Here is a 27557-nt window from a genome sequence, read left to right as displayed (position 1 = left end):
AATCAAGTCTCAAAACACTGCTCAATTTGCCGAGAGAAATAATATTAAATACCTACCTAACTAAATTAGCGGCTGCTCTGTAAGTGCCATAAATACAGCCCAGTGGCCTAACAATATTAGCAGCTAAGTTATACATTTTCATGGTCTCTTGGGGAGAAGAACTTGCTCCTTCTAATGCATCTTTGCATTCATCTTATTGGCAGCCTGTTGCTTACGCTTCTGCTGACACAAAACTGGATCTGAATCCACACTGAAGCAAATCACAAGACCTAGAAAAACAAAGAGAAATCATTGTCACCAAAGTTTCTTCCCCATGTCTGTTTGCGCTACAGTTTTGTTTAAGAGATGATGGTAAAAGGCATGGTCATTCTTAAAGACTAAGGAACACTTTCAAAACTTTATGTCATACAAGTAATACCAACATAATTGTCACAATCAATCAGAAGAAAGGTAAAGATTCTTGTGCAGTTACCTGTCTTACTTAAGAATTTTCTTTCATATTTCTAATAAAAGATACAGAAATTTGCAGAAATCCTAGCAACAAAAACATTGTGGAGAAATGAATGATACAATCAAAGATTATTACTACATCTATACTCACCTTCCTTTGCCTCAAGCATTACTTTCTTCCATGCTGAAATGATGAATATTGACCAAAAAGGAGAGATAATTAAAAAGTCAGTTTAACCAGGCAAGGCTGTATTCAAGCACAAACAAACAAAAACAGCACAAAATATTGACAACTGTCATGTATTTGCATCCAGCATACACCAGAAAAAATTCTCTCCATAAGAAAAAAATTCCTCCCTTTGCTCATTCTGTCAGCTGGGATGAGGTTTGATTTACAATCAAGTTAATCAGTAAAAGGTACGAAAATAATAATCTTAAGATACCACTCACCATTATGTAAATAGTCCACACACTGCTGTTTGTTGAATGTGTCCCTTGGTGTCTCCACTTGCCGACTGCTCATTTCACAAGAGCTGACACTGTTAGCATCAACTCCACTGTCACTACTTTCATTAGGCTCACCTGTAAAACATAATGAACAAATGTCCTAAGTTCAAACATAATGTTTAATGTCATACTAACATCTTTTGATTTTTTATTCTTTTGCATCATAAGCAGTGCATGAAGTGCAGCTGAACCCTTTACCCAAGAGTGACTAGCAGCTTATTTCTCCTTACAGTATAGATACTGAATCAAACTTTAAGGTCATGAGGATAAAAGAAATGATCACCAACTAAAGAAGCTCTCTCAATTGTTACGTAAATTCTCATTGTCAGCATCTTAGGAAACGTACCGAGAATAGTATGGAGAATAAATTATGCACACTGATATTAAGGTGTAAAGGGTTACAAGAAGATGTACCTAATCTTTACCCCACTGCTCTGCATTAAAAACAAGACAGTGGTTCTCAAGTAATTAGGAATTTTTCTGTAGCCTTGTTTGTCCAACTGCTGAGCTATTACAGAACTGAACAGTAGAGATAGTTTCAAGGCACTCTGTTGACCTTTTCACCTCTGGTAAGGATGTCTTAATGTATTAAATCATGACACAGCTATAATCCCTCAGTCATTTCACATGGTCACCATGTAGTATTCATTTCACTTGACTGAATCACACACTCATTCTACCAGAACATGAAATACATGTACATATCAACATGGGAAGCATGTTTGAAATGGCAAAGAAGAGTACAAAAGGATAAAACTTTATTGTTGCAAAGTTTTCCACTTTTTCAATTTTGCCTGTTTCCCACAACAATCCAAGCTTGCTTTCGCAACTCAACTGAAATTAATTACTCCAGTTGTTGCCTCTACTAATAGAACTGATATTACAAAGAATTTGACAGGAAATCCTACCTTTTCCTCTTGCCTTGATCAATGCATCTCTATAAGAGAACCCTTTATTATCAGGTCCTTTATTAAATTTTGCTTCATTGTCTTTGGCAGTCTTAACTTGCAACTGGCCATTTACAATTGAATTCATTATGGAAGGCTCAACGTAAAAAGTGCTATTTCTGTTTTCGGATGATTTGAAGTGACTCTTTTTATCATCCACACACTTTCTATGATGGTGGTTCTTCCTAAATTGACTGTCAGACTGTTGTTTGGGAAAGTCTCTCCTTTGAAATCTCTCCATGTGATTCTTTTCCCTGTTTGTCCTAACTGCAAGATCCTTCTTCTTCTTGCGGTGTGATCTTTTTGTTTGGGACTGCCAGCCCCCCTCTTCCTCCACTGCAGATGAACTTGAGACATCCCCATCCACAGAGTCTCCCTCAAGTACGACGAAGTCTTTACACACTTCTTTAACATCAGAAATGTCACTCACAGGATCATCCTCTATATCATATGAATTAATATCTTCCTTCACATTATCCTTCTGTAATAGGTCCCTGGTATCTGTTGCTGTAGCTTGACAATTTTTGACCTCCTGTTCTGCCTCTTTTTGGTTGCTACCATAGTCTGGGGAACTGTTTTTAATATACTTTGTGGTATCTGTCTTACTAGACGAATTAGCACTTCCAAGTTTAACATTGGGTAAGAGTTCTAAGGCAGATTCCAACAGCTTTTCAGAGGAAGGTGGAAAACCAAATGGTGGTTCTTTGGCAAAGACTGGTGAGGTATGTGATCCTTTAGTAACAGAAAAAAAATCCAAGCATAAATTTCTAACAAGTACCAGTAAATGTAAAAACTCATCTTGAACTATTTATGGCCTTACTGGAATAACTATATAGGTGTTGATTATGTCACCATTTGTCAATACATTGTCCACACTGTATCCAAGTACATCAATATCATCCATAAATTGTAACAACACAGCAGCTCTCAAAGTACATGCAACAAGTGAACACTTCTTTAGCGGAGTTCCTCTAACTGCTGAGCTATTACAACTAGGAACATCAAAGACAATTTCAAGGCAAACTTCTTTTCCTTGAACATTTCCATAGGGTAACTCATACAAATTTACCTAGAAAACAAGTTGCATTTTGTGGTTCAAAGACCTATAAACTTAGCATGCAAGTAAGCCTTGAACAAAGCAAAACCATAAAATTCCTACAACTAGAAGGCGCCACCACCTTTAAAACCTGCACTATGAAAACAAAAAATGACAAGAAAACTTGGGTAAAGAGGTATTACCATTTTCCAGCGAAAAAAAGCATGCTTCAAAAAATATCCCTAAATTACTTTCTCTATATATCCTCCATTATTATAACCATTTTAAAAAACAGAGATCCCAACCTAGTCCAGAATCTGGGGTCACTATTCCACTGTCATTAGATGAAGAACTTCCACAAGATGTCAAGTCCATTTCAATTGCTTTGGAACTTTGAGTTGTTTCCAAATCTCTTCCATTTGAAATGTCTGCGACAAGATTTGTATTCATAGTGACATGTAGAGGAGCACAATTTTCTAAGCCAAGAACTTTGTGTTTCATCTCCAAATGACCTGCCCTTGGTTCTTCTGCACTACTAATGCTGTTTGCTACTGAAGATTCCTGCAAAGAAATTGGCACTTTGCCTTTTTTTGATTTCCTCTTCTTTTTGTTTTTACTTTTTTGCTTCACCTCAGTGTCTACTAGATCCACAGGATTATCTGCAGACCAAATAACATCCTCTTTGTTTTGAACATCACTTAGCTCCTTTGGTAAATTGTCTACTGGAGTTGTTATGGTGAAGGAATTTGGGGCTAACTTGTCCTTTAAAATGTGATTTGAACTTGGAGGAAAAAATGCATGATCACTACTAGAGAGTATTTTCTTTGAACGATAGAGCTCAAATGTTTTCTTAGGAAGTGCTGCAACTTGTCTTGCCATCTCTTTTATTTTATCAACCTGAAAATAGAATGAAAGGAAAAAAATGTTTATGAAACTATTAGCATTTCTATGATTAAAACAACATCTTAAGTATCAAATCAGCAAAAACAAAAAAAAAAAACAAAAAAACAAAAAAAAACCAACAATGCTTTTTTCAAGTGAAAGACAGGAGTCAGTGCCACCAGTTACACTATATCATGTTTAAAGTACAACTAGAAATCCAAGATGATCTGCCATAAAAGAAAGTCTGTCGGGGCCAAATCCAAATCTTGTAACTAATCATTTTAACAAATAGATCAACCAATCTCTTCCCTTCATCAACACAATGCCAGCACTGATCCAATTTCAGGTAAATATATATTGGCTGTAGAACACTCTCAACAGAAGCAAAACAAAAAATGCATTATAAATACAATTTTGAGATTTAGTTAGAAGTGGTTGAAGATATTGGATGCAAACCAATAAACTCCACTAATATCAAGTTTTGCTGACACTCTACAGTAAATTTAAATTTTTGGCCAGACAATCCTTCCAATTGTCTAGGTGTAAGCCACAGATTACGTAATACACTCTCAATGGTTGAGGATTTTTCCAACGGAGCAGTTTTCATTGCTGTATTTCAGTTTCAAAATGATACTTTGTCACTTAATCTCAACAGTAAGGAATTTTTATGCTTTTGAAACCATGCTCTAGAGAGCTTTATACAAGAAAACAATGCACTTCTATTAGATGATGTAATCATAAATATTAACGACACAAGTAGGAAAAGCAGATCACTGATAAAGTAAATCATCTTTCAGTAAACGTTGCACAAAATATATAGTTTTAAATTATTTTTGAGTAAATTTGATTAAACAAAACAAATTCAAAAAATCAAATCATAAGTAAACATTTCATCAACTCCACACTAAGTGATATTGAGTACCTAAAGTACAAATGAGCTGTCTGCGGAAAGTTGTGCATGGTACAGAGTTTCCGTCTAAGCGTGTTTGAAATAAATATCAATAACAGTTTCGCACAACAAATTTTTAACAGATTCGTTCATAAAACATAAGGGTAGTTAAAAATTTTTCGTGCAGTAGTTCATGCGTACCAATAAACGGATATCCTTTTTTCTATTGTAATCTATGGAAGCTCTATATCAATCGCACATGTCGAAGTTTTATACTTAATATGTGTACACGGCTTGGGAAACAGAAATTGCTGGGCTGCGAAAATTTCGATATCAACCTGCGTAACTTATAAGTCTTGTTGAACTACTTAGTCTGGATCTGTTTTAAAGAAGGTTAGCTTAGCGATGGAATCATCCGTCGAAACACTCGCCGTGTATCACATCACTGCTGACATGGAGCCCAAACCACATTGTACATTGCACAGTTTTGCTTCGATCTCCCCAAACACCTTCTTGAATCATACGGTTTTTTCGCAATTTTTCGTTGCCATTATTAAATGGGAGCGAAAGAACACTGACATATTTAAAATCATTTTACCTTCAATCCACATTAACAAACGTGGGTAAGCTCCGTAAACGGTGAAATCGTACGCGTGGAAATTTGTGAAATACGAGATCCACGTAATGCAATCGGGCAAAGTTCGTCCGATGAAAGCGAGTTTTATCGAGACTGCTGACGCACTGATATTAACTCAATGGCCGTAGGGCTTACAGGAATTCTATTTGTTCGTCCTGAATAAGCCAAGACCTTGTGTGACCTTTACGTCCACGTTTCTATATCTGGGACGTATTGGGCAAGGATTGCATAATATCCACCCGATAGATGGTCACATGTCCAAAAATGCATAAATTTCGCCACCAGGCAACTGGTTTCGGATATACCCGCCAGGAAACTGTCGAGACTGGAGTATTTCAACCACGAGATAACAGCTCTTTGAATATCAACAACGCGACTAGCATCATCAAAAATAAAGATGAAAAATTTCGGGTTGTTTACATGGCAACCGGAACAGTTTTTGAAAACTCACCCGTTTCCTGTCGGTAGTGCATGGAATACTGTCATAAATCTCGAGAAAGGTTTCAACTTCATCGGCCCGAAGAGCTTCAGCGAGTCGTAGAGCTAAAACAGTTTCTTCTTCCTTCAAATCTGGAGAGCATAAATTCTCACCCAAGTCGGCCATGTTTGCTCCATCTCTCAAAACTTTTGCTTTATTTTTTTTCTTTTTAGTTGAAATTACTGCGCATACTCTGAGGTTTTGCTGTCATACATCGCGGGCTTTTGAACTATTCTACCCAGAGTCCTTTGCTTTCTTCTACATTCAACATGGCGGAAAATATGAAGATGGAAGAGGACGCACGCGAAACGACAGAGGATCAAAATATTGAAGAGAACATCGATGAAGCTGCGAATGAGGAATGTGGAAGCTCGGAATCCGAAGACTCTGATGATAATGAGGCCGTTCATGATCCAAGAATTCAGCAACTTGAGCTTCAGGTGCTGTATCTCTGCACGATTAGCTTGCATGTGCACAGCTGTCAAATTATGTGTCATGACCTGTTCACGTTGTACCGAAGAACGTCCGTAAAATTATTATTCCATATTTAACGAGCTTAAGAAGAAGCATGCTTATGCAAGTGACTTGAAAAGCTTTTAATTTTGACTTGACTAGATAGAATTTTAAATTATGAAATGACAAATTTCTTCCCTCTCTCGTTTTTTCTTATTTTGAAGTTGAATAGTTAGGGAAGAGAAAAAAATTAGTCTAAGTGCAAAGAATGGAAAATGAGATCTCGCATCCCCCATTTCCCCTACCCCTCCCGTTCGGAGAAGGTTGTAAATTTTGTCAAGGGGACTTGTCTGTGTCATGTATTTACATCTCATTGAATCATAACAGTGCCTACTTGTTCAATAACATCCTTCATGACTCCAAGACTCACTATCTGGCAGCCAAAAAGCATTAATTGATCACCATGAATGAAATTGTTGTCATCTGTCCAGCAGTAGATCATAGATAATACTCAATAAAAATACATTTCTTCAGCTTGATTAAGTTAATAACTATTGATTTTGACAATGCTGCCGAATTTGTTAATTGGCTACTGTAAAAAGTTAAAAAGCTGACGTTTTGAACATTACCCCTTCGTCAGAGCAAATGGAAGAATTGTGGGTTGTGTGTATGTTTATAGTGGTGTAGCTCCTTTGTGAGTTTCTTGAGGCTTGGCATGGTCCGCTGTTCTGAATGCAGTGGATTGAAAAATACTAACCTGTATATGGTTGCAGATAATTATTTTCACCAGAGTATGACTAAAGATTTAACTGTTCAACTCTTAAGAGTGACTAGCATCAAATTTCCCCTTACAATATCATCTCTGAATCAAACTTCAAGGAGAGAGGACAAAAAACAATGACTAACAAAAGAAGCTCTTGATTATGAAACTAATTCTCCTTATCAGCACCTTAGGAAATGTGTAGAGAACAATGTGGAGAATATGCATACTGATGTTAGGGTGTAAAGTACGGAAGCCGAAAAGGGACAATCCAAAAATATTTTTCAAATCCCGAAAAATATTTCAAATCACAATATTTATTTTAAACTCACCGTTGAAAAGTTTGACAAATCCAAAGATATTTTGCAAATCCAAAAAAATATTTAGAAATCCAAAAAAATTTTTCAAAATCCGAAAATATTTTGCGAATCCAAAAAAATATGTTGAAATCCGAAAAAGTTTTTTCAAAATCCGAAAATATTTTGAAAATCTAAAAAAATATTTTGTTACGTGCTATTTGCGCCAGCAGTCACCCAGTGTTTTCTTGCCATATCCTGCAACATCCGGCATACAAAATGGCGAAGGAACAAGGATAGAACATGTTCTGTCATAAATGTGGAAGAGAATGTGGGAACAATGAAACATTCTGCCATTGTTGTGGAACACTAAAATGGCGTGAAGAGGAAAGTGTGTTGTCCAGCTCGGGAGACGAAAGATTGGCTATAGAACATTACTTTAATAAGGGATTTCGTTAAGAGACCATTGTTCACTTTCTGGCAGAATACCATGGGATTTCAATGAACGTGAGGACTTTGAAGAGAAGGCTACGTCACTATGGGTTACAAAGAAACCACCTTCATTCAGAATACACTGTTCGGGAAATAGTTAGACGAGAAATTGTTGTAAAATGGGGTTGACAGACCTACAGACTCCTCAGCGCATGTTTAGATTAGCCTATTCAAAGTTTGGCCCCATTGAGTATGTCTTTGGGCGACCGTCCTCTTTTGTAAGATACGAGAAATGGATTTTTGTATATTTCGTTGAGTAGTGGTTGTGTTTCTATTAAATACCAGTGTCTCATGAAGTCTCTTTTAATTCCTTGTGGGTGACAGGAACTATAGTGTGTATACAGAAATGTCTCAGTTTGTTTCAAATGAGTACGCACATCAGGGATTGCGTCTTTTTTGAATCGTTCGCCTTTGTAGATGTACAGCTATTTTTTTCACTGTCTCGAACGTTAAGTTGTCTTGATTGCTTTCAGCTTGCGCCACGCGTGCTGATTCGATCGTACTACAGTTCTTAGTGTTCCCATTTAACACATAATTTTTTTGGATTTCAAAATATTTTCGGATTTTAAAAAAATTTTTTTGGATTTCAAAATATTTTTTTGGATTTGCAAAATATTTTCGGATTTTGAAAAAATCTTTGGATTTCAAAATATTTTTTTGGATTCACAACATATTTTCGGATTTTGAAAAAAGTTTCTTGGATTTCAAAATATTTTTTTTGATTCGCAAAATATTTTCGGATTTTGAAAAAAATTTTTTGGATTTCTAAATATTTTTTTGGATTTGCAAAATATCTTTGGATTTGTCAAACTTTTCGACAGTGAGTTTAAAATAAATATTGCGATTTGAAATATTTTTCGGGATTTGAAAAATATTTTTGGATTGTCCCTTTTCGGCTTCCGTAGTAAAGGGCTAAAAAAGGAGAGCTTTTAGTGGGGGGGGAGGGAATAGGCAGTTAGCAAAGTTTTACTTATGAAAAGTCTTCCTTGTTTTGTTTGTCTGTCCAAATGTGTGGTAGAGAGATGGTAAAAAAATGTATTACCTGAGGAATCATTCCAAGTTGTTATCATTTAATTTTACCTTTTAAATTTTCAGGTAGCAAGCAGTCCATATCACTATGATTCTCATGTAGAACTCATCAAACTTCTTAGAGAGTCTGGTGATCTTGACAGAGTGAGGGATGCTAGAGAGGGTATGAGCAAGAACTTTCCTCTGACAGAAGGTAGCTATGTAATTATGTAACTGTAAGATATATATCTTATTAACCAAGCACGAGGATCGTACTGGGAGAATATCGACCAGAGGTCTTGACAGTACGGATCGAGCGCAGCAAGGTCTGTACAAAAAAGACCGAGGGCTGATATTCTCCCAGTACGGTCCCAAGCAAGCTTGGTTAATAAGAGATTTATTATACGACTGAAGTTCAAAGGGACACAAGTGTGGTATCATTTGGGACCATTCAGGACAGTGCCTGGTCCAATACTTGGAGAATATTGGACTGGCAATAGAGCAATTTGATTGGTTGATTTTAGTTATTGGCCCTCTGACTGCCCGAGTCGTGTAATAATAAGTGGTATGGATGAGATTCTTAGATGAGGGCAATAAGATTATGAATATCATATATTGTTGCCTGACGTAGTTTAATTTTTAACAGGTCATGTATAATTCAAAGCATAAAGAAACCTCTCTTTGAAATAAAATCATGGGTTACCTTTAGAGCACTTTCACAGCATGCAACATTCATTTTGAATATTGATTTTTCTTTCCAAATCTACCACTTATATTTCTTGTGACCTTGTTCATTCTTGATTACATCCTCTTGATGGTGTGGACATCTCAGAATAACTATTTACTAACCAAGCACGAGGGCAGTACTGGAGAATGTTGGCCAGAGGTTGTGATAGTACAAAAATGACAAATAACCAACACTACCCAGTACCACTCAAGCAAGCGAACCAAACTTGTTTATTATGAATTTGCTGACTTTTGAGAACAAAAATACACTGCTTATGAATCTCCATGGAAACAGTCTATGGCAAAATTGGACGAAGGAAGAACAAATCAGAACATTCAGATTTACCTCAAGACTACCTTGCTATAAAATAAACCAAATTTAATTTCTTCTACCAAAAGGTCAAATAAGTTGTGATTTGTGTATTTTTAAAAATCACTCTACAGGTGTTTCTTAATCTTGTTTATTTTCCCAGTCTCTTTTTGAAATAAACTAGGATCTTAATTGCAATAATGGTACTCTGATATGATTTCCAGTAATGAAAATAGCAGTCATATTAATTGAATAAGATTCTTAAATGTTATGTTCAATCGCAATGAAAAGGTTTTTTTGAAGTACAAGATTGAGTAGGAAATAAATTTTTGTTTGTCATCTTTCCAATCAGAACTCTGGTTAGAGTGGCTCAAAGATGAGATGCCATTAGCATCTATCCCAGAACAGAGGGAAAAAGTCACTGCTCTGTTTGAAAGAGCAGTTAGAGACTATCAGTGTAAGTTCATACACTTCAGGGTTGTGGTCTAGCAGTGCCCAGTGGTCCCTGGCACCTTACTTTTGCTCTTAGGCAACTCAGGAATCTTATTTTTTTTCATGAAAAGCATATGCAGGGCACCCGGGATTTCACGGTTTCAGAGCACAGGGCTCCTTTCAATTTTTCTTAGAGCACAGCCTTGCACTTTAGTACTTATCTTCCCTGCACTATATGTTGTCGTGGTTGTGTAAAAATAGCACTAATGCGATGAATAGAACTCTTAAACAGACATGAAAAATCAACACTGATTGAAAAAAAAGGGTGGTGAGTAGTTTATTGAACTGTGATTTGATGTTTAAAAATCATCTTTAACTTGGGCAGTTATGTACATGACAAAATGAAAGGAACATATGAAAAAAATCAAACTGATCCGTTACCAATCTTGTTCAGATATTGGCAAATTTTGTTCCAACTTTGGGTGTCTAAGGTAAATTGAAATTTTTTCATCATTGATAAGCTTCTGTGTCCTTATTTTTGAGCATCACCCCCTTGCAATAGATTGGCACCATCAACTCGTCAGAAAAACTGACAGAAATGCAAGTAGGGAGGTACTAATTTGTACTGGAATAGTAAGTCATCGGGGGGGGGGGGGAGAGTTAATCCAAGTTTCTTCTTAGTTATGAAACTTAGGGAACTTTATATAAGTGTGAATTAATTCGCTCTTTCCCTTTCAATTTGTGTGAGCGGTTGTCTTTTTTTGGAGATGTAATTTCTGACCAATGGCCTACTCCCTGAGATAAGTTTAGGCCTGAAAAAAGTGCCATGGCTTATACAAGATTTGAACTTTTCTTCATTCCTCACAGCTGTGCGAGTTTGGATTCTTTACTGTCAGTTTATGATGGATATCATGGAGGGAGAAGACGGTCTTCAGGCAGTGAGATCAACATTTGAAAAAGCTATTATTGCAGCTGGTCTTCATGTAACTGAGGTACTATAATGCAGTTCATACATCAAGTTATCATAAGGGGTATCTCAAAATGTTGTACAGTATGAAACCTTTTATTAGTTATAGTAATTGGTAGGAACTTGGTACAAAATTTTTTGTAGCTACTGCTTAAGAGAGGCTGTTGTTCTGTTTGCAGTGAACACAGGGATTTTGATAGTTTTGAAATTTAAACAATTGTAAAAACAGAAGACTACTTTTGGGGGTAATTGTAGCACCCACATTGCATATGTTCTTTTCCTGAGATCTATATTATGAAATATGGCATCAGGCCTGTGCAATTATTGGGACTTTCAAGAAACAGGCTCCTGACAAGAAATGTGAACATCCTTTGGCAAATTTTTTTGGAGCAAGGACGAAGTTTTCTTTAATAGAGATGGTCTGAATCTGTTCAAGTTGTTGACTTGTATTTTGATTATTTTTTACTCCTTTCTCAATTGTAGGGATCCTCAATCTGGGAAGGCTATAGAGAGCTAGAAATGGACATTTTAGGATCCCTAGAGGTACTGTATATCTTTGTCTACATTTGCAATGTCTATTCAGTTCTGTGGTTGATGAGGCAGAGCCTGCAAAGCAAATTTTTGAGGGTGGAGAGGCTAAAGATGCATAAGCTTCCTTGATCAGGGCAAGGGCTGGGGGCATGTTTAGCAGAACAAGTTTTCTTTTAGAGGAGGTGTGGGGAATAACCCCCTTCCTTCCGGCCCCTCTCTCTGCATGGTCCCTGTAAGAATGTGTCTCTGATTACTGAAATTTAGCTTACTCAGGATATGTAATTTTGTACTGTAAAGCAAATTAGTAGTGTATCCCTGCACATTTGATGTAAATTTTCACTTTCATAGCTATTTTTTTACAAGTTAGAAACAGTAATAACGATAATAATAATAATATACGTTAATTGAGGCTCCCCCTTGGGGGCTTTTCAGCCACAATGTAGACTAACTAAGAGCTTAAAAATCCCCACTGGCAAGAGGCAGACCAGTGGGCTATTTACAGAGTGCAGCGGAGGAGTTGAACTAGAGGCATCTGAGAACAAATCCAGTGAGTGGTAGGGTGGAGGACTGGAACCCGGGACACCAGATTACAAGTCCAGCACCCTAACAACTCGGCCACGCTGCCTCCTTCAGTCTGCTCAGTTTGTTTATGTCCTTTTCAGACAATAATGCATTTGTTATCCTGATGTAGTAGACATAAAATAAAAGGACAGGGTCTGTTTGGTTTAATACAAATATGAGTACATGTATTTTTGGTAAAAACATGATTTTTTCCTTAATTTTAAACTTCTTTTGAAGAGATGAAAATAAAACTTTTGAGGGTTTATGGAAGTCATGAAAATATTCTTGTTTTCAGAATGAGTGACTGATAGTGATAACAGAATTTTTTTTGTCCTGTCCTTGTTTCTGACAGCAAATGGTGACAGAGGAAAACAAAGAAGTCATGGCTGAGAAGATGTAAGATATAATGTATATATAGAAACAATTACTTTATTATTAAATTACTTAAAGACATGCACTTGCACAACCATACAAAGACAAAAAAAAAATTAAACCGTGGAACAATTACCACTCTTTCACACACACCAACAAAAACTATGCTACAGCATGCTAACATGTCTTAGCAAAGGTTTATTTACAAAATATTAGGACTTAAAAGGTAGCTCAAAATGATTTGGATATATCAACAAAGTTGAAATGGTAAATTGGCCGCCGTAAAGATTACAAAAGCTGACATTTCGAGCGTTAGCCCTTCGTCGGAGCAAAGGGCTAACGCTCCAACGAAGGGCTAATGCTCGAAACGTCAGCTTTTGTAATCATTACGGTGGCCAATTTACCATTTCAACTTTGTTGATATATCCAAATAATTTTGTTACTCCCACCGACGCAGCCCCAAACAGTTTCTTTCGAAACTATCAGCCTTTATTCATTTGTAGCTCAAAATGGTTGCATTATGTTGAAACAACAACCTGTTATTTTTGCTCTCTTTGCCTCTTACTCAAAAGCTAGTTGGGTGGTCGCAACTTTTTATCACTGAATTGCAAATGGAAAATCACTTTTCGTAAGAAGTTGTGGTAGTAAGTAAAAGTGACGTTAGACTTTCACCTATACAGTAAGGATTCTTATCTTCCAGAAATGTCAGCTTTGGTGTATTGGGGACAATTCTTTGTCGTTTTAACAGCCCTACATTTATGCATTATCAAGTAAATAGCTCTCTTTTTTAATGAAAGACAACTTTTTTTCACAGCACCTCTCAAAAAGAAAGAGTGATGTCAGTATTCAAAAGACAGCTTGCTGTTCCACTGTTAGGTACAGAATGGATGTCATCATTGCTTAACCAGGCTTCTAATTATTTTATTTAGCTATCAAGTTATCTGCTTGTTAATAATATTTGTATACCCTATTTGGCAACGCAGTCTTTTGTTAGGATACTTTCTTTGTAGTGATCTATTTGATAAAAAAAAGATAACCTCTAAAGGTAATGAAAATTTAAAGCAAAGGTTTTTTCACCTTTTGTTTTGTTTTGTTTTTTTTTTATCAAAAACCAGAAACCACTGAACATCTAGAGTATACCTGGGGAGTTTGTTGTGTAATGACCAATGATTATATGGGAGACCAGGAAATGTGAGCCAACCTCAATGAAATAGAGCTATTTTATCAGTGATAATCTTAGTGATACTTGTATTTTGATTGGTTTTTACTTATAATAGAGGCGCTGTGGCCTCATGGTTAGTGCGCTCGACTCCTGATTGAGTGGTAAAGGTTCAAGCGCTGACTGGGGATATTGTGTTGTGTTCTGATGGGCCACTTGACTCATAGACAGACTTTACTTTTTATCTTACTTATGATCTATCAGTGGACAGACACATAGATGATCTCACTATAGACAGAAGTTTCTTTTTTTTATCTATATTACCATGAGCCTGTTCAGAAATAGATTACAGAAGAACATCATTATGGTTAGAACATAGATGACACACTTGGTTGTGCCTCGTGTTCTACTGTTTTGCTCTTACCACCTTTTAAAATCTTCTGTGATCTATGTTTGAATAGATTCATGGTAATGTGGAAGCTATTTGTTAATTACTGCAAAGAGCGAGGATGTTTCACACTTGATTGACTTGTTTTCCTCCAAAGAATCACATTCTCAAATGTTTCCAGTTTTGGGGGTTTTATCATAACTACCAAGGTGTCACGGTAATTAATGAAAGAACTGCACCAAAAAAAGAAACAATTGAAATAAATGCAATGCTTCATTTTTTTGTATACCAGTACACTGTGTACTGAAAATTAAATGGAAACTAGCATTCACCTTCAGAACAGCTCTGTGCACTGGTGTATCTCTTATGAGATGAGACCGTTGTACCAAATTTCAGCTTTGCTGATCAGTTAAAAAGAAGTTCCTGAAAAAAGAGATGTTTTTTTTCCCTAACCCTTTTAAACTTTTCTTTTTTTTTTTTTTTTGTTCAAGGTAATCTTCTAAATGTTCAATAGCTATTAGTAAAAAATATAAAATGATTAAATTGCAATTTTTGGTGAAAGGTATACAAGCAACCTTAAGAGAGTTTGAAGACTGGCTAGAGGACTCTGTTCCTGATGCGATCATGATTGCTTACGAGAAAGCTTTAGCTAAGTTAGAAGAATGTCTTCCTTTCGAGGATACACTGGTAAGATCTGTTTTAATGTGATCAATAGAGTATCAAGGGATCTCCACCCTAAATTATACTAATTGAGTGTCAAGATTAAAGGAGTGTGGCATGTTTCTCAAATGGTGATTGATGTAGATTATTTTCTCAAACGAGCAAATGGAAAACCAAAACTATTTGTGACTACAGTATAAGAATGGCAAAGATAGCCGCTTAGCACGTTGTAGTTTGACAAGCTCAGATTGGTTTGTGCACTTGATTAGGTAACTAGCGAAATTTTTGTTCTCTGGTTTGTTTGACTGTTACGTTAGTATCTTGCGCATCATCTGTTCTTTGGTTTGTTTGACTGTTGCGTTAGTACATCGCGCACTATTTGTTTTCTGGCTTGTTTGACTGTGACGTTAGTATCTCGCGCATTATTTGTTTTCTGGCTTGTTTGATTGTTACGTTAGTATCTCGCGCACTATTTGATCTCAGGTTTGTTTGACCGTTACGTTTGTACCTCGGACACTATTTGCTCTTCGGTGTATTTGACTGTTACGTTGGTACATCGAGTGCCACCTTTTTTTTAGTTTGTTTGACTGTTACGTTAGTATCTCTATTATGCTAATTTGTCGTTTTTTGTGTTTGATTGTTACGTTAAAACCTTTTTCTCAATGCAATGACTATTGATTTTTAGGGTTCAGCTCAAACACCCAAGACTACTGAATTTAAGTCATACCTGGCATATGAACTGAAGAAAGGAGATCCAGCGAGAATACAATGCTTGTACGAGAGAGCAATGAAAGAAAATTGTCTTGTTGGGGACATGTGGACTGAGTATACTTCTTATTTGGTGAGAAAAGTAAATGCATTAACAATTTCAAACTTAGGTCAGAAAGTGATTTCTCCCTGCGATATCGACACATTTTTACGGTAAGATAGATAAGAACTATATTGAAACACGATAATAATTAAATCTAACAGCTTTGAGGGGTCGTGTATCTAGTTTATACATTATTTAAATAAGAAGACTAGCTAAATAAGTAAAAGGCTAACACTGACATCTTAATCAAAAGTAGAGAAAGTCATCATTTTTATGGCGGACAGTTGAAGCTGAAGCTGAAGCAACATTAAAGTTAAAATCTCTAAAATAAGGCTTTGTTTTCAAATTTCGAAACAGCTCATTCGGGTTTTTGTGCAAGATATTACGTTCATTTAAGCTAATAGTGTTTTTAACTCTTTAACTCACATCAGTGTTCAAGACAGAATTTCTCCTTACAAATGTCATCATTTTTTTGCATTGATCGTGACATCATCTCGTTGTTTAATGTATGAGTGACTAATTTCATTTTCTAAATAGGATTCTACATTGAATATATCCTCAGTGGTTCTTCCAGTGCATGAGCGTGCTGTCAGAAACTGCCCCTGGGTGTCTCTTCTCTGGCAGAATTACATACGAGCACTGGTTAGTCTTTTTTATCCGTTTCTTTACTCAAATTGAGAGGCTGTAACAGCAGTTCGTGAAATGACACCCGTAGGTCTCTGGCCTCCCTGGTAGATTATACTCTCCTTTGGACCCTTAAGAGCCGTATCTTACTGTTGTTGGGTTTGTTACAGTTTCTAAGAGCACGTCATCAAATGTAGTGTAGGTTTAGTTTCTGGTTAGGAGTCTACCTTCGACTGGACCCTTCTTGTGGCTGGACATACTGATTGATTTATTTTATTACTGAATGATTAACGGACTAGGTAGCTGGCAAACTGAATTACTGACCAACTGGCTGGTTCTCTGGCTGGCTGGCTGGCTGGCTGGCTGGCAGACTTACTGACTATTAATTGAATGACTGTCTGATTGATTGATGGACTGGCTGATGGACTGAATGACTGACTAACGGTCTGTCGGACTGACTGATAAGCTGGCTGGCTGGTAGGGTGACTGACTAAATGACTGACTGACGGTCTATGTGACTGACTGATAGGCTGGCTGGCTGGTAGGGTGACTGACTGACTGAATGACTTGTGACTGACCATCTGACCGGCTGATAGACTGATTAATTTATCGACCGATGGATCGATTGACTGACTGTTTTACTGAATGGATGCATAAATGAATGAATGAACGGACGAACGAACGAACAAACGAACGATTGATTGATGAACCTAATGGGCGACTGAGTATCGAATTCTGTTTAACAAACAACAAAATTCTATAAGAAAATTCATTACTTGACGAGGGAATTCCGCATTAAATTGCACGCGAAAACCGATATCTCACGAATCACGAAGCGACGAGTGCGATATCGGTTTTCAAGTGCAATTTAATGCGGAATTCACGAGTGAAGTAATGGATTTTCCTTGAATCGCACAACTGCCATTTTACATGTGTTATAAATTTTCTCATTTAACAGCTCTCTCTCGCTACTTCAGTGTACATCATTTAACAGTAAATACTGAAAAGATCTGATCACTGCTTTTCTATTTTGTTAGGAACGCAACAAACAGGACGGCAACAAAGTGAAAGGTATGATAGCTTTTTAAGTTCAAGAAATTTTTCATCTCTCTGTTATTTTATTGCCTTCCCACTTGGCTAGCCTCATCTTCATCAGTTCAGCTTTTTTTTAAATCAAACCTGAAACATTTACGTGTACAAGTTTGATAGAAACCTTCTAACAATTGCATAGTATTAATCTCTATCTTGGCCTTTTGTGGGCAACTAAACCTGGCCTTAAGGCAGTTTTATAAGTTGAATGAGTTTCCGAGTGGGTTGACAAGTTCCTTTTACTTTGTTACAGAAACTCTTGACACAGCCCTGGGATGCGGTTTTTCTGTCAGTGAAGACTATCTTCAGCTCTGGCATTGTTACTGTGATTACATGAGAAGAAGAGTGGAGGACTGGGGAGAAGGTATGATGTACTCACCATGGTAGTGGAGTTGGGGGTATGAGATTTTTTTAGCTTTTTAGGTACCCACCCCCTCCCCCTTCCCCCCACCTTGCAGTGTGGAAATGATCAAAACGCAGCATAAAATCAAATTTACCTGTTTGTCTCTGCTAAAGATATACGCAAAGTACATTTTGAGAGACTTAAGAAAGGGTATGCGCTTGGTTTGGTGTATTCCGCCGCCTCTGATCACGTGGGCTTGTGTCTGAATATTCTTAGGCTCTTCTTGTAGTATTATACAGCGCACTTTACTGTGTATAACTTCAAGAGTTAATTTTTTTTTTTTTTTTTTTAAGTGTATGGTCGGGGCTGGTCAGAAGAGTGCTTGGTCACTTCACCTTTCGTTTCGAGTGGGTGTAATAAAGCTAAAACCAAAGCAGTCACTTTAGCCAATCATAGCCAGGAAAATATCACCAGGAGCCAATGAGAACTCGTAGTAAAAACAAGGAAACTTCCTGAAGCGCGGGAAAAACGCGGGTGACCAAGTCGCGATTGGTTTTAGTTTTGAATCTGATTGGTTGAGAAAGTGGCGCGAGTTTTTGGACCAGTCACATTACGATAGAGAGCAAGACCAAAATAATCTGGTACTACTTTCGACTCCTATAAGAAAATTGCTCTAAAGGGAGGAGATTCATCATCCTCTCTCAAGCGGATCGTGCCATCTCTTGCTGTTGTGATACAATGAATATATGAACTTCATATATTCATTGTATCTGATTTATCATCATGGGGTTATTACGAATCAACTTAACGGCCTGCTCCCAGTTAGCTTGTTACCTCAATTGGTAGAGCGCTGCACTAGTATCGCAGAGGTCAGTGGTTCGAATCCTGTACAGGCCTGATTTATTCAGGTCTGATTTTCGCTATTGCATAAATAGCGCTCTCTACTACGAGGATCGTACATCATACGTATCTTGCTGTTGTATTGGAAACTGCTTCATTGTTGTTTACTCATGAATTTTAACATTCTACAGATAGTCAAAGTTTGAAAGACCTCAGGGAAAATTTTAAAACTGCAACAGAATATCTACAGAACTGTAAGTTTTTAAATTTGCACGTTTTGAGAGTTTATGTGTCGCTCTAATCTTATTGCGTGTCAAAAAAGGTCTTTTTCTCATACTGCTTCTACACTGCTATGTAGATTTTGGCAATGACGGTGATCCCACAAATCTCTTAGAAAGATACTGGGCAAGAATTGAGGTAAGGTTTTATCGTTAACCCTTCACACCCTTAGAGTGATTGGCTTCTAATTTCTCCTTACTGTATCACCCTTGAATCAAATATAAAGGTCATGAGAATAAAGGAAGTGATCACCAAACTAAGAAGCTCCTGATTGTCAATCAAATTCTCCTTGTCAGCACCTTAGGAAATGTAAAGAGAACAGTATGGAGAACATGAATACTAATGTAGGGTGCGCACGGTCAATAGTGCATTTTCCAAGCAGGAAGAGTGGCCAGAGCGCAAAGGTTGCCGTTGGACTTCATTGCCTTGAAACTTTCCCATCGTTTAATTATCTGACAAAGAAAAAAGATACTAAATTTTTAGTTCATTCGTTGGCCATTTTCTAACTTATTGTTCATTTTTGGTTGCCGTTGCTAGGCATTTCATTGTAACAATATAACAGAATGTCAGAGACTTTGGGATAATGTGATACTCTCCAGGCACGGACGAGAAGCTGAGTTCTGGCTCGAGTATGCGAACATATTAAGGTCAGCATCTCGTTAGCAGCTCTTCTGACGAATTGAACAGCGTAGTTTAGAGTAAATCTTCCAGCATTCTATCACAAATGTTGCAATTTGATTAGCTTTACCCTATTCCACGATAAAAAGTGTGTTAATTTAGTAGCCTAACAGCGTGCGTTTGGAAACAAAACAAAACAAAGCAAAGACAGGAGCTTGCCTTTTTGATAAATTGTAAATAACTAGTAGATTTATACTAGGACAATTTGATGAATGGAGAGGTTTAGCACCGCGTAACCTTCCTTTTCTTGCCATTTTTTCACGTTTGCCGGTTGCGCTCTACCGTTTCTACGGGAAAGTAACCTATTTCGCTTTTGCCGCGTACGTAAGATATTGTTTACTTTCTCTTTTACAGAGTAGAAGTTAATTGCCGGAAATGAGCGCCAAAACTATTCCTTGCAAGTCATACAAGGGCGCCTTCAAATCCACCTTGACACGAGCTCACGCAAAGCTAAAGCAGCACGGTTCGCGCTATTTTACGTGAAACGTGAAAGGACAAGCTATTTCACGTAAACGCCGTGCTAAATCTCTCTATTCTCTCTCTATTTCTAAGCGCGATGATAGATTCGGGCTGTATCCGCATTAACTAACACGCGATACTGAGAAACCTCGTGCTCATAACCTTATGAAATAAAGAATATATGGAAACGATTAACCTATACAATCTTGTATTACTTTACACACTCGATTGACAATTGCACTTATTTTTATGTCACTTAATCCTTTCTACTTTGTTTGCAGGTCTTGTCGTGACGTCAAAAAGTGTCGTAAAATTCTCCAGCGGGCTGTGCAGTCAGTCAGTGATAACCCTGAAATGGTAATCCAAGCCCTGCTCAGTTTTGAGCGGGAAGAAGGTGAGAAGAACTTAGGAAGAATTGGGTCAGTACCGAAAGCTGCGGTTTGAATGTAGTGTTATAACACTCAGCTGTTATCTTCCTCATTTTGTCGCTCTCTTTCCCTCCTCTTCCCCCTCCTTCTATACATTCTTTCCCACCCCCACCCCCCCATAAAACAACAGTCACTGGCAGCCGCAGTTTGATATTGTTATGAGCCTTTGATATTTTCTTCCTTGCTTTCTCTTTCTCTTCCCCTCCTCTCTCCCCCTCCCCCTCCCCCTGCATAACCTCTCCCGCCCTAACTCCCCTGAAAGCAACTGTAACAATAGTGTAGAAAAGGGAGTTTGTTTGCTTGATGGTTGAAAACGTTAATGTTGTATTTTCAAGTTTGTTTAACATAAAATACTGTTGTCCGGACGGATGCGATTTTTGAATATTTGTGAACAAGTTGTTTCATCTTTAAGGTTGTGTTTCGTTTATTAGGGACGTTGGAGGACTGGGATGCAGCTTTCTCAAAGTGTCGAGTACAGCTATTGAGAGTCAACGAACGAAGACAAAAGGTTATTTACTCCAAGATACTTCAATGTATTTTATAAAAACAGACATTTGCAAAGTAAGCAAACAAACTTTGCTAGATTCTTTACGACTTTCTAAATGACCGATGAATGGAACAACTACTATTTTGGATAAACTTGCGGGTTTACGGACTTTATCGTCCATTCCTAAAAACCACTACGAACAGTTGAAAGTCAGCCAAGAGACTTGACAACAATACGAGTGTGAATTTGTGAGCAGAAGTGAAACTGGTGGTCCGTTTTGCCTTTTTTCTTTGTCCATAGATTAATCAATAGATTGTTAACTGACTGAGGGACTCATTGATTAGCAGATTGATTGACAGATTGATTAATTAAAGGGTCGTGTGGTTTGTTGTTCGATAATTAAGGGATTTAGTGATAAAATGACTTTTTTCAATTGAATTTCAAAAGTATTCTGGAATTGCCTCATGTGATTTGTCTGGACAATTGGCGCCATTGTCTCAACCAATCAGATTTAAAACCAGAGCAAATCACGGCTTAGTCACTCACGTTTTTCCAGGGTTCGCACAGGTCATAGAAAACCTGGAAAGTCACGGAATTTCAAAGTTTCATTTTCCAGGCCTGGAAAGTCATGAAATTTAGGTGTGGGTCATGGAAAACCATGGAAAATCAATATGCTCTCTATGAGTGAAAGGCAATAAGACCCAAAGTTGAAAAGTTAACTGACGAGTCCAAAAATCAGATTTAACTTCATTAGAAATCAAAAGAAGCACGCATTACCTGAGGTCATGGAATCTTTCAAAAGGTCATGGAAAAAGTCATGGAAAGTCATGGAATTTTAACAGGTCAAAAGTGTACAAACCCTGTTTTCCCACGCGTTTGGCCAGTTTGCTTGTTCTTACTGGAATTCTTCATTTTTCCTGATTCGCTGCTGTAATTAATGTGGTTTTGCTCTCACAAACTCAGTTGAAAAGTTTTTATTGAGGGTTTGATCGATCGATCGATTGATTGACTGATTGATTGACTGATCTGGGCAGGTTGCTGAGAAAGAGGCTGTACGTGCAAAAGCTGAAGAGGAAGCTCAAGAGAAAAGAAAAATTGCAAATGCAGAGAGAAAGGCAACTAAGAAGATGGAACAGAAAAAGGCCAAGTTTGAGATGAGGAAGAGAAAGGTAATGTCGATTTTTGACCTGTGTCTGTCAGTTTGTTATTAAAAGGTTAGTCAGAGCTGTGCGGCTTGAATTATTCTTCAAAATCCTTCCAACTTTTTTTGGGCGACATGAAATTATGTGCGCTGTGTTTTTTTACTGTTAGGCCAATGACCAACCTACCCCTGGAGAAAAAACTCAGAAAATGACCGATGACAGACAAGATTCGGGAGAACCAGTGGCTAAAAGGCCTCACGGTAAGTGCTAAAATTCTTTTGAAACCCTTCTCGACAGAAAATCTCGATACCTCTTCCTCGAACTGCACACGGATGTTTCCCCTTCCCCTCAACTTTCTCCTCCGTCAAAGTAAAACTTTAATTCCCTTAGTTCCAAAGTAAGAGGAGCTTCTTGGTTAACCCTTTTAATAGAAACATTCCCTTCTGCCTATGGTAAGACTTCGATATTCACTCTTCTTTTTTTCAAAAGGGTAAGATTTTCTTTACCCTGCATCAAGTTTCAGATGTGCTTCTTATTCCATATTCTCTTCTTTAGAATTTAGTTTCCACCACCTCATTCTCGAAGGGAAGAGTAATATTTTAACTTTATTTTCCTCGCGTTAAGTTCTGATCTTCATTCATTCGCATTCGACACATATGGCCTCGTGTCTGTTTTCCCGTAAAAGCCTGACAGTATGGTTTAGCCTTCCCTTTTTGTAATCGTCAGACAGACTCAGACCGCTTGCGGAACAATCTGTGTTTGTTTTATGTCTCTTCTCTAGAAAAATGATAATTTAACGTACATGTGCGTTTGGTTTGTTTTTTTTTTTAGTTGTGATTGGAGGTGAAGTTCTCTCGTCAACTCAACCGTTGCCTGCAGGAGAGCCATCTACGAAAATTTCACATGACAGGTTAGAGCCTAACTAAAGAGGCCCTCATCAATAGCGCTACAGGACCAGTGTTACTCCGCTTGCGGGAAGATTGGAGACGGGTCGGGGAGAAGTTTACCTGGGGTCTGGCACTAATACTATATGGCACAATTATGGCCTCATACCTTTCCCCGCGGGCGAAGAAGCGTTCGTACCGAGGCGATAATGATGAAGGCCTGCTTGTAGGCTATGCATGCTTACCCCTCAAAATAGTCGATTGCTTCTTAAATTTAGATGGCAGTTTGGTATATATTTATGTTGAAAGATAAGGAGAGATGTTAATTCCATCTTGAGGGTGGAACAAGGAAAAAGAAAACCATGAACTTGACTTTAAATCTTTTTTTATTTTCCAGCACAAAGGATCCCAATACAGTATTCGTTAGTAACCTTTTGTTTTCAATTGATGAGGAGCGGCTCATGAAAACTTTCTCACCGGTAGGTTTATGTTCTTTGTTATGCTGGAGTAGAATTACCAAGTGCTCGATGATTTGAAAGTCTTCCTTTCATTTTACAGTCAGATTAAGGCAAGTCTTTTGTGCCTTTCACTCGGGTCGAGGAAAGGCAAGCAGGAGGCGAGGATAAAGGGCATATCAATTTCTCCCCGCCCCCCCCCCCCTCCGACCCGCGCTTGCGTCCGCTCCTCCTGGATAACGCTAAGAAATAACGCCTGTTCTGCTGTTGTGACAGTCAGATCCTTTCATTCGTAGTAATCTTCGAGTTAGTTTTGATGTTGGGCCTTGTAATCAACTTGAATTCCTATTGGCCAACGCAAATGAAGTATTCTCCCTTTTCCTGTACATCTTGTGAACTTTAAACGGTAATATTACATCTCTGAGTTTGACATTTTGTACATTATTGCCCCTCACAGAGTTAGAGACTTTCAGTTTATGAATTAACGGTACTGGTCGGCTGTAGAATATATTAGGTGTAGTGGTATTTGAACTTTTTGTTCACCACCTCGCTACAAAGGGTTTATTTTTAAGACCAGATGTACAGTGAGTATGCAGTTTTAGACGTTTTACAATTTGTCCTGATTCTAGCTTGGCGAAATAAACGAAGTAAGGCTTGTCAAAAACCAAATGGGGAAATCAAAAGGATACGCGTACATCGAGTTTAAGAACCAGGTGAGAAGAAACCAATGTTGTTGTGTCTCGTAACAGTTTGACCCCTGATGGTAACTGGCATTTAATTTCACCCCTTAGGTAGCTACTAAATCAAATATTAGGGTCATAAGAATTAAGAAAATGGTCGCAAACTGTAAAAGCTCCTGATTTGTAGCTAAATTCTCCTTGTTAGTCCCATAGGAAATGCTAAGGGAACAGTATGGAGAATATACATGCTGATGTTAAGGTGCTAGGGATTTATGCGATTCAGTTGTTATTTGTTTTGCTGCTCACCTAAGTAACATGATTATCAAGAAAACAATAGTTCCCTGTCACAGTGTTGCGCATTTGGTGGGAGAGACCTTTGGGCGGTATGGAACCCTTTACATTGTCGATTCCATACATTTACACGGTTCATCTGTTGATGTTTCAATTTAGGCCTCTGTGCAAGCTGCCCTGTCCATGGATAGGACTAAGTTAGATGGCAGACCAATGTTTGTTTCGCCGTCTGTGGACAAAGCTAAGAACCCGACGCAGTTTAAGGTTAGTATCAGTTTTTTTTCCCTTCATTCTCTTCATCCACAACTAAATTGATATAGGTAACGAGATTTTTACTTTGTATTTTGAAATTTGATTCACCACTGTCTCTCTGGCCTCCAGGTGTGCCATTATTTGTTTTTCCTTGAGCCATTACAAAAATCAGATCATAAACACTCTAATTTTTCTCAAAGATGCGTTGCGTAATTTATTGCTTCCTTCTATCACTAGTTTCCTACAACTCTCGACAAGAAAACATTGTTTGTCTCCAATCTTCCATTCGAAGTCAAAGAGTCAGAGTTGGAGAGTTTGTTCGAAAAGGTAATGTTTGATGATATCCAGGTCTTAGATCTTGTTATTGGTGCCTCTCCGCGAAATAAGGTTTAGAATTTGTCCACAATGTTTCTTCTCTTGCAAATGTTTTCTTGATGACGCATAGTTAAGAGTGCGTCCTAACTTGTTCTTGAAACGTCTCATACAAAGGTTTGGGCCTATTACTAGAATGTTGGCGATCTAATTCTTATCTTCGATATCTCATTTCAGTATGGAAAGGTGAAGCAAATACGTCTGGTGACCAACAGAGCGGGCAAACCGAAAGGATTTGGCTACGTAGAGTTGGAAGATGAGGTGAGAGGATGTGTCGTTTATCTCTAACCTCTCACGGATAGAAGCATAAGCCTCTCCTTAGGTTTTCAGTTTACTTATGGTTGTGAACGTGCTATTGTTCAAAATTGCACTGTCCTCGGTTTCAGGTTGTAGATTTTGTTCACTTAAGGTTTGAGTAAAGAGCCCTTTAGAAAAATGGTTATTTTAAAAATCAAAACGAATGACGGAGTCGTACTGAGAAGTTAACTATGATCTTCGCAAATCCCGAACAATCTTCGCAATCATTAGTCGAAAGTAACTATATCGGAGAACCACAATCTTTCTTTCTGTATATATATATATATATATATATATATGTTTATTGCCATGCCTAAATTTCGAACGTGTTTGTTCAAGGTTATTCAAAACGCAATGTGTCACTGTTTCAGCTAGAGTAGCAGACAAAATATAGGTTTTATGAAACTGAATGTAACAATGTGGCGGAAAGGTGAAGGGTTAACCGTTCAACCCCTAAGAGTGACTAGAACGTAATTTCTCCTTACATTATCACCCCTGAATCACACATTAAGCTCATGAGAATAAAGGAAATGATCAACAACGAAAGAAACTCTTGATTGTTAAGTAAATTCTCCTTGTCAGCACCTTAGGAAATATAGAGAGATCAGTATGGAGAAATTGCATACTGATGTTAGGGTGTAAAAAGGTTAAGAAGTGAAAGGAAGGTGAGAGGCATGTTAAAAGATTATGGCATGTGATGATCATTGAAATTGTTGTCAACAGACTGGAGCATCAGCGGCCATTGTAGCTTTGGACGGAAGTCAGGTCGGAGACCGGCAGATTTCAGTGGCTTTGTCAAATCCACCCAGCAGAAAACCCAGGCAGCCTGGGGCCGACCAACAGCAAAGATCGAAAGAACAGCCGGGAAGGTATGTATGTTTGATTGTTTCGAAATAACATCCCTCTGTCATCTCTTCCTGCTGCTGGCTGCCAGTTGAGTTGAAAGCTTGAAGTAACTGCGTATCTCTACACTTTAATGTTTGTTTGTTGATGTAGTTCGGAACTTTTCAAATATATGGGGCTGAATGTTATGGAAAATGGATCTCTCTACGATGGCCAGTTTACATTATCAACTCTGAAAAACACTATCTTGTTATCTCACCCCCCCCCCTCCTTACTGAGGCCGCACCGCAGTTTCTTTAGAAACTTACCCCCTTTATTCATAAGATCGATTATTGTGTGGATTTACGTGAAGCACTTTTTATAACACACAAAATATAACCTGGGAAAATCTTAATACAATATCGCAGATCTATGATACTCCCAAAACTGAAAGTTGATAGTCGCGTATTTCATGATTGCATGTCCTAAGGGCCTCTTCGCCACGGTAGGTTATCAGAGAAAGAGCAGGTATATGTCATGGAGAAATCTGCTCTTCCAAAAGCATTAAGAAAATTTTATTCCTTGTTTGTAACAGTCGTGGTCGAGCAAGAACCCAGCTGCAACTCATACCGAGGGCACTGCAGAAAACTGCGACCTCTGCACCAGCTTCTTCGTCAGATAACTCGACCAAATCGAGCGGAGAAAAGACTGAAGCCAAAAATGGTGGTGAAGTCAAGCAAGGTTTTAGTAATGAGTATTTTCGAAGCCTTTTGCAGAAGAAGAATTAAGCTTGGTGAAGAATAAAGGCAAAATGTCTGAACAGAACAATTTGCTCAAAAAAGAGCAAACGTCGAAACTTGTAACGCAACAGTTATGACTGCCATGTTTTTTTTATCGCTTTAAAGGAAAACACGAAGTGGACACCATCTACTGGGAGACTTTTGAAGAGCTTTATAACTTGTCATCTTGTAGACGTCCATTTTTAACATGTTACTATCGCTTGCTTCCGTTCTGTTTTAAGTTATTAAAGGAGTTATGCATGTTGGACGTTTGCGGTTAACGGCCAACAGCAAATAGCAGAAAAGTCCTTCTCACTGTCTGCCTTCCACCGTTTGTATACTTACGTGAAAATATTTGTATTACCTGTGAACGAGAGATCTTCAGACATTTTCCCGTTAGATAGATTGAAGGTTTTGCAAAGTGAGGTATATCAGAATGGAATCAAAGTTAATTTTTGCGATTTGCGGTTTCCATAAACATGCTAAAACTCACTTTTGTCCGTTTGTAGAGGCTATCGTAGTACTTATACTGATTTTAATAAGTTTTCTGACAGGGGAACAATGAAAAAAAAGTAACAATTGTAATGAACGTGACATTAGAATG

At 37.8% G+C, this 27557-nt stretch overlaps 2 protein-coding genes across 3 annotated transcripts; one reads left to right on the top strand and one right to left on the bottom strand.

Moving 5' to 3' along the window:
* Positions 1 to 28: 28 nt before the first annotated feature.
* Positions 29 to 5996, bottom strand: LOC111344855 (uncharacterized). Of its 2 annotated transcripts, none has more exons than XM_022952121.2 (6): positions 5800 to 5996; positions 3246 to 3837; positions 1866 to 2636; positions 901 to 1032; positions 602 to 634; positions 29 to 269 (listed from the first exon to the last, which is right to left on the bottom strand). In XM_022952121.2, the coding sequence occupies exons 1-6, from the start codon at positions 5950 to 5952 to the stop codon at positions 172 to 174; spliced, it is 1779 nt and encodes a 592-aa protein (XP_022807856.2). In that variant the 5' UTR covers positions 5953 to 5996; the 3' UTR covers positions 29 to 171. The 2 variants fall into 2 exon arrangements, with proteins under 2 accessions (XP_022807856.2, XP_022807857.2); XM_022952122.2 differs by lacking the exon at positions 5800 to 5996 and adding an exon at positions 5310 to 5447.
* Positions 5995 to 27532, top strand: LOC111344857 (spliceosome associated factor 3, U4/U6 recycling protein). The gene is made up of 27 exons (XM_088743029.1): positions 5995 to 6266; positions 8923 to 9049; positions 10224 to 10328; positions 11171 to 11295; positions 11754 to 11813; positions 12715 to 12758; positions 13549 to 13610; positions 14844 to 14968; positions 15627 to 15782; positions 16290 to 16394; positions 17414 to 17447; positions 17719 to 17829; positions 18840 to 18902; positions 19007 to 19065; positions 19465 to 19574; positions 20346 to 20458; positions 20924 to 21000; positions 22014 to 22148; positions 22291 to 22381; positions 22953 to 23031; positions 23403 to 23484; positions 24090 to 24173; positions 24591 to 24695; positions 24921 to 25010; positions 25233 to 25316; positions 26076 to 26221; positions 26770 to 27532. The coding sequence occupies exons 1-27, from the start codon at positions 6096 to 6098 to the stop codon at positions 26960 to 26962; spliced, it is 2736 nt and encodes a 911-aa protein (XP_088599155.1). The 5' UTR covers positions 5995 to 6095; the 3' UTR covers positions 26963 to 27532.
* Positions 27533 to 27557: the final 25 nt, after the last annotated feature.

This window comes from Stylophora pistillata, chromosome 13 (genome assembly GCF_964205215.1).
Source record: "Stylophora pistillata chromosome 13, jaStyPist1.2, whole genome shotgun sequence".
NCBI classification, from domain to species: Eukaryota; Metazoa; Cnidaria; class Anthozoa; order Scleractinia; family Pocilloporidae; genus Stylophora; species Stylophora pistillata.
The sequence above is the reverse complement of the archived record's forward strand: the minus strand, read 5'-3'. Positions and strand labels throughout refer to the sequence as shown.